At 42.9% G+C, this 8741-nt stretch overlaps 1 protein-coding gene across 7 annotated transcripts in view; it reads right to left on the bottom strand.

The window, feature by feature from the left end:
* ADD1 (adducin 1) overlaps positions 1–8741 on the bottom strand; it is an 87191-nt gene that overhangs the window by 45719 nt on the left and 32731 nt on the right. For 6 of the 7 annotated variants that reach the window (XM_049630199.1, XM_049630200.1, XM_049630201.1 and 3 more), the window contains exon 2: positions 57–271. In XM_049630199.1, the coding sequence (XP_049486156.1) occupies positions 57–251 (195 nt within the window). In that variant the 5' untranslated portion in view covers positions 252–271. Of the gene's footprint in view, positions 1–56; positions 272–2761; positions 3817–8741 lie in introns of those variants that run through there. The other variant, XM_049630197.1, reaches the window with a different exon arrangement.

Genomic DNA, 8741 nt, shown 5'->3' with positions numbered 1-8741 from the left:
GGAGGAGGAGGAGGAGGAGGAGGAGGGCACTGGTTCAGAGAGAAGGCTTCTCTTACGGGACTCTGCAGGATCATAGACACCCTCTTTTTCTGCTCCATCATATTGAAGTCCTGGCGAAGGTCCGGTGCCATGTTCCTCTCTCGCAAGTACTCCGGGTTGTTCTCATCCACCCTGTCGAAGTACCTCTCCTTGTGAGGCGCTGTGGTCGGGGGTGGCGAGGTCACCACCGCAGCCCGCGTGTCACCGTTCATCGTACAGTCTTTCTCGGCTCCTACAGAATCAACACACAAGACAGCGTTGTGTTGGAGTCAACGTCCGCTAGCATTTCACAGCCAGCAGCCAGCCTGACAAACCCAGCCTCCAGCGTGACAGGGCTGTGACCAATGGAGTCAGAGCCACGGCGTGTGAGGCTTCTTTGTGGCCTGAGGCACACGGTGCATCAGCCACCTCCCGCCCCTTCTAGGAACCCAAGGCCAAGGGCGTGTGTCCTTGCCATTGTTCCTCACACACAACAGAACAACCTCACAAAGCTATTAAGTCCTCTGTCAAAGTGAAAAAGAACTCGATATTCAACTGTGACAAGATGGTTTAATTCACGATGTTGTCCCACCCAGACAGGACCTACCAACAGCAGAGTTCATTTCTGGAGAAATCTGATTTATGGTATTTTTCCAAGATTATGTCAGTACTGATTTTGCAAAGGATTTTCCAAACACATCAATAAGAAGCTGCTCACACATCTGTATTCATGCAAATGGGAAATACTCCTCATCAACATCACCTTTTCAGTTCAAAGAACGGCAGGTCCTGAAAATGTCAATGTGCCCTAATTTGTGACTAACCTAAAAGATGCCCAAATGACTCAAATTTAAAAATCTGTTATTATAGCTACTTATTTACACTTTTTAATCCCAATCTTTTTATCTGAAATGATGTTCAAATACTAAATTATATTCTTTAACTACTAAATCTCTAGACAACACCCTTTACTAATCAATTAGTTTAATTACTATTGTTCGTATAAGACACTGAATGACAGCTTCAACTACATATATGCAGTACTTACTGAGCACCTATTATGTCTAGCCATTGTGCTAGGCACAAAAATTAATCAGACACTGTCCTCACCTTGGGGAAGCTGGAGTCACAAACTGAGAGAGGAGGCACTGATTCAGAAGTCATCAGCACCGGGACAGTGCAGTTAAAGCCGGAGAGAAGGGGACACTGGCTAGCAGAACACAACGTGAGAACAAGGAGCAGAACCAGCACCTAGAATAGTTCCCAACATAGAGCTGTATATAAACAAAATTTTTTGAATAAATTAAGAACAAGAAGGAAAGGAAACAGAGACAGGGTGAGAAACAGACTCAGGGGCCACAGGCAGAATTTGAATGGTGAGTGGACAACAGCTCCTCAAGCCACACAGGATAAGCAAGGTAGAGATTTCCAAGTTGATTAAATTAGCAACTGAAACGTAATTGGTGCCCCTTCCTTACACACTACACACAAAATTCATCCCAAATGGAACACAGACGTAAATGTAACAGCAAAATCTATAAAATTCCTAGAAGAAAACACAAGAGTAAATTTAGGCAAAGTTTTATGGCACTGAAAGGACAAGCAACAAAAAGAAAAAAAGAGATGGATTGGACTTCCACAAACTTAAAAATGTTTGTGCTTCAAAGGACACATAAGAAAGTAAAAAGAGAGCCCACAGAATGGGAGAAAATATTTGAAAATCATGTATCTGGGAAGAGATTTGCATCCAGAATATATAAAGAACTCTTACAATGTAATAATTACAATAACAATAAAAAAAACTTGAGAATTATCAAGTGACCTCAGTGGATACCCCAAAGAGCACAAGAACTGAGCAGCTGAAAGGGCCTAAATTCTTGATCCACAAAATCATGAGCTATGGATAATAAGATAATTATTTTAAGCTGCAAAGTCCCAGGACAGCTTGTTACTGAAATAATGGTGCTCAGGGGAAGGAGAGGGTGTATTGCAGACACTGGTTTTCACTTGTACGTGATCCTCTCAACTTCCCTATTTGGTTTTGTGGTTGTGTTTGTTTTTTATTTTAAAGATTCTATTTTTAAGTCATCTCTATGCCCAACATGGGGCTTGAACTTACAGCCCCAAGATCAAGAGTCACAAGCTCCACCGACCTAGCCAGGCAGGCACCCTTCCCTATTTGTTGACACATCACTGTTTTCCTCACTTCACAGATGAGGGAACTCAGCTACTCAACAGAGAAGGCGCAGGGCTGGGATTCAAAGTGCAGGTCATCTGCTGCAGAGCTTTTGTTCTTAACCTGTAAGCCATACTGTAAATAATGAGGATGACAGTGGGAGGGGACAGAGGCAGCAGTGGGGGGGAGAAGGTCCCCAAAGGGATGAGAAGGAATGAAATCAATGGCCTGAGATGCTACATTGCTACATGTCTCGTAAGTCAGACCAATGCCACTGACTTTGGACTGCAATGTGAATAGCAAGGCTTTTTTTTTTTTTTTTAAACATTTATTTATTTTTGAGAGACAGAGCGTGAGCGGGGTAGGGGCAGAGAGAGAGAGGGAGACACAGAATCTGAAGCAGGCTCCAGGCTCTGGGCTGTCAGCACCGAGCCCAACATGGGGCTCAAACCCACGAATTATGAGATCACGACCTGAGCCGGAGTCAGACGCTTAACCGACTGAGCCACCCAGGCGCCCCTGAATAGCAAGGCTTTAAAGAAAAGTTTATATAAAAAAATATCTTACGGTATCAACAGCCAAAGAATCAGTTGGAGAAAACCTTTTTTTTTTTTTAAATAGAGATCAATTTAAATATTGTTCTTCTGAAACCTAAAGATAGGACAGAAATAATATATGCTTCAAGTGACACATTTCAAGGACTCAAAGACAAGGTATAAAAACAATCAGGGACTAAAAGTCAACACAGAATAAATAAACCCAGGACCTGAATGTAGTCTTTAAAACTTACTCTTCTCTAAACATATCCCATAAAATTTTAGTTTAATCTGTTTACTTTAAACTAGTTTGTTCTAAAATAATGATGCAAAGAATAAAATAATGGTTGTCTAATGTTTCTTCATTAGATGTAAATGAAGCTGAACATTCTGAGCCAATGAAACAAAGGTTCTATATCAAGGATAAAAGAGAGAGGAAGAAGAAGAATATGCAGCATTTTTACTTCTCTATTACTGAGTCCCAATTTGAAGACATTTTCACCAATTAATAAGGACACAGGCAACATTTTAGAGGCAACCATCGCTGGTTCTTGGTTCCCAGAGCTGACTCACAGAATCTCTGAAACACTTGTTAAAGATAAGGCAGAGATTGCTCTCTTTTCATTACAAACTGCCATGTGAATGGGATAAGACGCAGAGTGCAGACTAGATATGCATGTGTTCCTTTCCTTCAATAAGGAAGTCTATAAATTTAAATCAAAACCGAAGTATACATATTCTGAGCCTAATAATCAAGAATAAACATAATTCCATTTTTAAAGCACAAAGCTATATTTAGTTTTTGTCAATTGTGCACTCAAGTTTCATGAGCTTAGTTTTTAGGAGCATGTTAAGACAGCAAATTTTTCTAGGAAGATCTCTAAAACTAAGTTATTACTTAATCCAAATTTTTAAAAAAGAAATGGGGAAATACAGATGCAAAAAAATTTCTGGCAACATTAGAGTATTTTAAAATAATTTAAAAGGTAGTAACAAGCTCACTAGTTGTTAATGTCTAACAGTACATGAATGGTCATAACATAAATATTAAAATCTGCTCAATACAGTATTACAAAACTATAGATTCTTTGGCATAGCATACATAAGAGATTATACCATATAAGTGAAAAACTATAAATAATTTTTCTATTCTATTCTATAGTATTATCAGTACTGTAATTATGATTACACAGACAAGATGACACAGTAGCACATGAGCTGTACTAAAGCTGAATAAATTGATAAAAGGCAAGAATGGATCAGCATTTCTCCATCTCAATATTCTGTAAAGTTGCTCTAATTTTACCTGTGTAAAAATGTTAAGATTTCACTAATCTTAGTATGTTGATACTTAAACTCAACGAAATCTCTGGGAACAATCCATTCAAATACACAAATGCACTCAACAGAACCCAAAGGTCTGGATGAGCCTTGACTACCAAGCTTGGCTTGCCCACGTGACATCTCACACCCACCCCCTGCCCATGTTACTCCTGGACACGCAACTACCTCCTAATTAGTTTCTCTACTTCCTGTCTCCCAATAATCCCCACACCAACCCATTCCCCCAGCGAAACCAGGAGTTTAAAAATGTGTGATCATAGCACTCACTCTCCTGCTTAAAACCTGATGGCTAACAATAGGTCTTTAGCTGAATCCTGATCTAAATCTAAAAATGACATATGAAACAATAAGACGTCTGAACATCAACCAGTCTTGGATGGCATGAAGAAATTATTGTTAAAATTTTTAGGTATGATCTTATTATGGTTATATTAGCTACATAAGACACACACACAGAAATACTTATGGATGAAATAACATGGTATCTGGAATTTGCCTAAAGCTTCTCTGGGGGTGGGAGGGAGGAAGAGTAAGGCTTACACAAAACAGATAAGACTGGCCATGAGCCGGTAACTGTCGAAGCTGGATGAAGGATAAAGCAGGATTCACTATATATTCTGTATGGTCCGAAAGGCTCCATAATTTTCCTTCCTCTTAGAATAAAGCACGTCTCAAAACCCCTTACGTAAGCTGGTCCCCGCCTGCCTTCAGATGAACACATTTCAGCAAGTTCTTTCACACGGATATCACTGATACTGGGATGAAAAGACATTTTAAGATTAACACCCCTTGTCTAATGTCCCATAAGACACCACTCTGCCTCATACATTATTTACTGATATGGAAATGACAAAGTATGCCCTGGAATATTCTTTCTTACCAAAGGTCTTCTAGCCCAGAATGATCCACCTTGATATATAACTAAACCTTAGATCAGAAACCAGACAGATTTTTGCTTCTCTAAAATAGCTATGAGATCGTTCTAAAGCTTGTGGGCAGATTCAGTTATTTCTTGGCATCTCCCTTCCGGCACAGACATTTTGCTAATGGCTACCTAGTCTGGCCATTCACTGAATTTATCTCTGAATCCCTAAAGGCAGAACACTCAAACCAAAGGCTGAAACAAGAAGGTGGCCATTAACAAAATTCTCGGGATAAAGCGTGTGCTAGAAGGTCACGTCAGTTCCTAATTATTCTTAAAACATTTCTCAGGAACCATGACTGCCAGGTGATAATGAACTTCTCCATGGAAAATAAACCAGGAGGTATCAAAAATGCTCATGTGGTGATAAAAGTGGTACTTTCTGCAGGTGTCCTTGGCCATCTGACACCTAACTCCAGACAGCCTTTGGAACTGTCAACAGGAGAACAAGAAAAGAAGTGACCTCTGCAGTATCTCCCTTTATTTCTGTTATCTCCTAGTGCTTAACAGATCTCCACTACAGCTACTTTCCCCATTATGTGTGAGGCACCAGAGATAAAAAGTTAGAAAATGAGTAGATGAGAGACAAATAAATGTAATCAAACACTCTTGGTGCCATGACAGAAACCTACTTACGTATCAGCAAGAGAGAAGTGCCCAACGGTGGCAGGTAAAAAGAGCAGCGACGGTGTTAGGGGTGGAACTGTATCCCTGCAAAATTCATTGTTTTTTCATTTTTTTGGAAATTAGGGTCACTGTAGATGTAATTAGGTAAGACGAGGTCACAGTGAAATAGTATGGATCCCTAATTCAATATGACTGGTGTCCTTATAAAAAGAGGACATTTAGATACAGACTCGAATATAGGAAGAACACCGTGTGAAGAAGGTAGGGGTCAGCTGAGGTGACGCATCTACAAGCCAAGGAACAGCAAAGACTGCCAGAAAGTCACCAGCAGCTAGCGGAAAAGCCTGGAACAGACTCATCTTCACGGCCTCAGAAGGAACCAACGCTACCGACACCTTGATCTTGCATTTCTGGCCTCCAGAACCGAGACACAATGAATTTCTGTCGTTTGAGTCACCCAGGCAATGGTACTTTGTGACGGCAGCCCCAAGAAACCAATACAGAGGGCTGTCTGGAAAGCTTCACAGAAGAGATGCATTTAGAGCTAAGGAGTTGCTTCCAGGAGGCTCGGGGCAGGTAGCAGTCACCTGGTGAACGGGTATCGACTGAGCTTTAAGGACAGCAGCAGAGACAGCACGGTGAGCGAGCGGTCAACCACCCCCGCTCTCACGCGTAATGCCTGGCACCGCAGGAAGGTGCCGAAGGAGCCTTTAATGACCCACCTGAACTGTCCTCTCTTGCAAACCTTTCAGCCCCACTCACTGTCAGGATCCAACTCAAACATATCCTGCTCTGTGAAGTGTTCCCAAGCCTCTGAGCTTGGCACTTGGCCTCCGGGGCTCCGAGGAACTTTACACTCACCTCTGTTCGGCCACTTTCAAACAGGACCAAATTATCTGTATGCGTGCTTGCTCCATCACCAGTCTGTGGGCCCACAAAGAACAGAGACACTCAATCTCTAGTTCACTTTTGTAAACAAGCCCTGTGAGAGTGTTTCGCATACAGTGGGGACTCAAGAGAGACCCTGTTTGTTCTTGCAGTAGAGTGTCTGCTACAAGCGACACCCTAACTTCTCGGGAAGGGCTCTGTGAGGTTTGTGCCCATAATGAAACTGCATCACCAGGACACACTCAATGGTACAGATGGTAGAATCGCCCCCCAACAAAACAGGAACAAAACACGTCGCTGTGAGAAGTGACGGAGATGTGAATCTGATTGTGAGAATCATTTCATGGCATATACACATGTCAAGTCATCACGCTGTACACTTTATTTTTTAATTTTTTTTTTTAACGTTTATTTATTTTTGAGACAGAGAGAGACAGAGCATGTACGGGGGAGGGGCAGAGAGAGAGGGAGACACAGAATCGGAAGCAGGCTCCAGGCTCTGGGCCGTCAGCCCAGAGCCCGACGCGGGGCTCGAACTCACGGACCGCGAGATCGTGACCCGGGCTGAAGTCGGACGCTTAACCGACTGAGCCACCCAGGCGCCCCATACACTTTAAATATATTACAGTTTTGAGGGGCACCTGGGTGGCTCAGTCAGTTAAGCGTCCAACTCTTGACTTCAGCTCAGGTCATGATCTCAAGGTTCATGCGTTTGATCCCCCACGTCGGGGGGCGCTGACAGTGCAGAGCCTGCTTGGGATTCTCCCTCTCCCTCTGTCTCTCTGCCCTCCCCAACTTGTGTGTGCTCTCTCACTCTCTCTCTCTCAAAAAAAAAAAAAACTTTAAAAAATAAATGTATTACAATGTTGTCAATTATATTTCAATAAATCCACAGGGGAAAAAAGCTTTAAAAAAATGTGTAGTCTTTGCTGGAAAAAATGACAGCATTTTTTTTAAGTTCATTTATTTATTTTGAGAGAGAGAGAGAGAGAGCGGGGGGGGGGGGGGGGGGGCAGAGAGAGAATCCCAAGCAGGCTCTGCATTGTCAGCACAGAGCCTAACTCAAGGCTCAAACTCATGAACCAAGAGGTTGTGACCTGAGCTGAAACCGGGAGCCAGTCGCTTAACCAACTGAGCCACCCAGGCACCCCCAAAGAGTGACAAGCTTTTAAACAGGAGGAGCGGACACTGATGGCTAAGCTCACACAAAGGGCTGGGACAGTGCTGCATGGATAGTCCACACCCTGTCCAGCGCCTGGGCTGGGAAAGCAGAAGAGACACAAAAACCACGGCCAAAAATTCATGATAAGTTCTTAGAAACCTACAAGTCTGGAAGGGGTGCTATGCCAGTCAGAAGAGGAGTCCCCAATACCTACTGGCAGGAGGGAGTCCAACATTGGAGCCCTCTCCCAAATAAAACAGAACACAACCAGAATCAGTTAGAAGCCCTCACTGCTCACAGTACCAGCCTCTTTCTCCACCTCCCCTCGAGGGCAAACACCCACCTTCTGTGTAAGATTCTTCTTCACAGGTTCAGGCTGACTGAGTGTCCTGCCCTGCTTGGGGCCTCAAAGCTAAGTACAAGCCTTTAATTACTCTGATCGGATCATTTCTATTCCTGTGTCTCCGGATGTTCCCTTGCTGATGAAACTGCTCCAAAGTCCCCTTTAAAATAATCGCTGCTTACTATTTGGTTAAGTGCTGATTTAAAACTCATTTGTATACGCATTAACTCATGTTTTCCCACAGATAAGATAACTGAGGCACAAAGCAGTGAAGCAGCCAACACGAGGGGTAGCATCTGAACTCCAGCTGCCTGGCTCCAAAGCGCCTGCTCCTAACAACACCATACACTAACCTCCCCACCCATATGTTGTCCCAGCACAGATCCGATTAGAAAAGAAAGAAAAAATAAAAAGTCAAACTGAATCAGAACAATGCTTCCCAGCCTTGTGGCCCACACTTCTGCTCCTTTTAATCAGGAAATGATAACCTGGGTGGGTCCTCTTATGTCCTCTCTCCCTTAGGATGGATGGTTAATTAACAAGTCCCCAGCCTAAATCTTACACAGTTTAGTTTTTGCATTCAGTCATATACCTGCTGTTGTTCTTTTAACTGTTTTTTTTTTAAAGGTTTCTCTCTTTTTTAATGTTTATTCATTTGCGGTGGGGGCGGGGGGGGGGGAGCTAGCAGGGGAAAGAGGGGCGGGGGGCTTAAGCAAGCCCCAAGC

The sequence above is a fragment of the Panthera uncia genome, chromosome B1, assembly GCF_023721935.1.
Source record: "Panthera uncia isolate 11264 chromosome B1, Puncia_PCG_1.0, whole genome shotgun sequence".
Lineage (NCBI taxonomy): Eukaryota > Metazoa > Chordata > Mammalia > Carnivora > Felidae > Panthera > Panthera uncia.
Note: the sequence above shows the minus strand (reverse complement) of the source record. Positions and strands in the feature narration are given on the sequence as shown.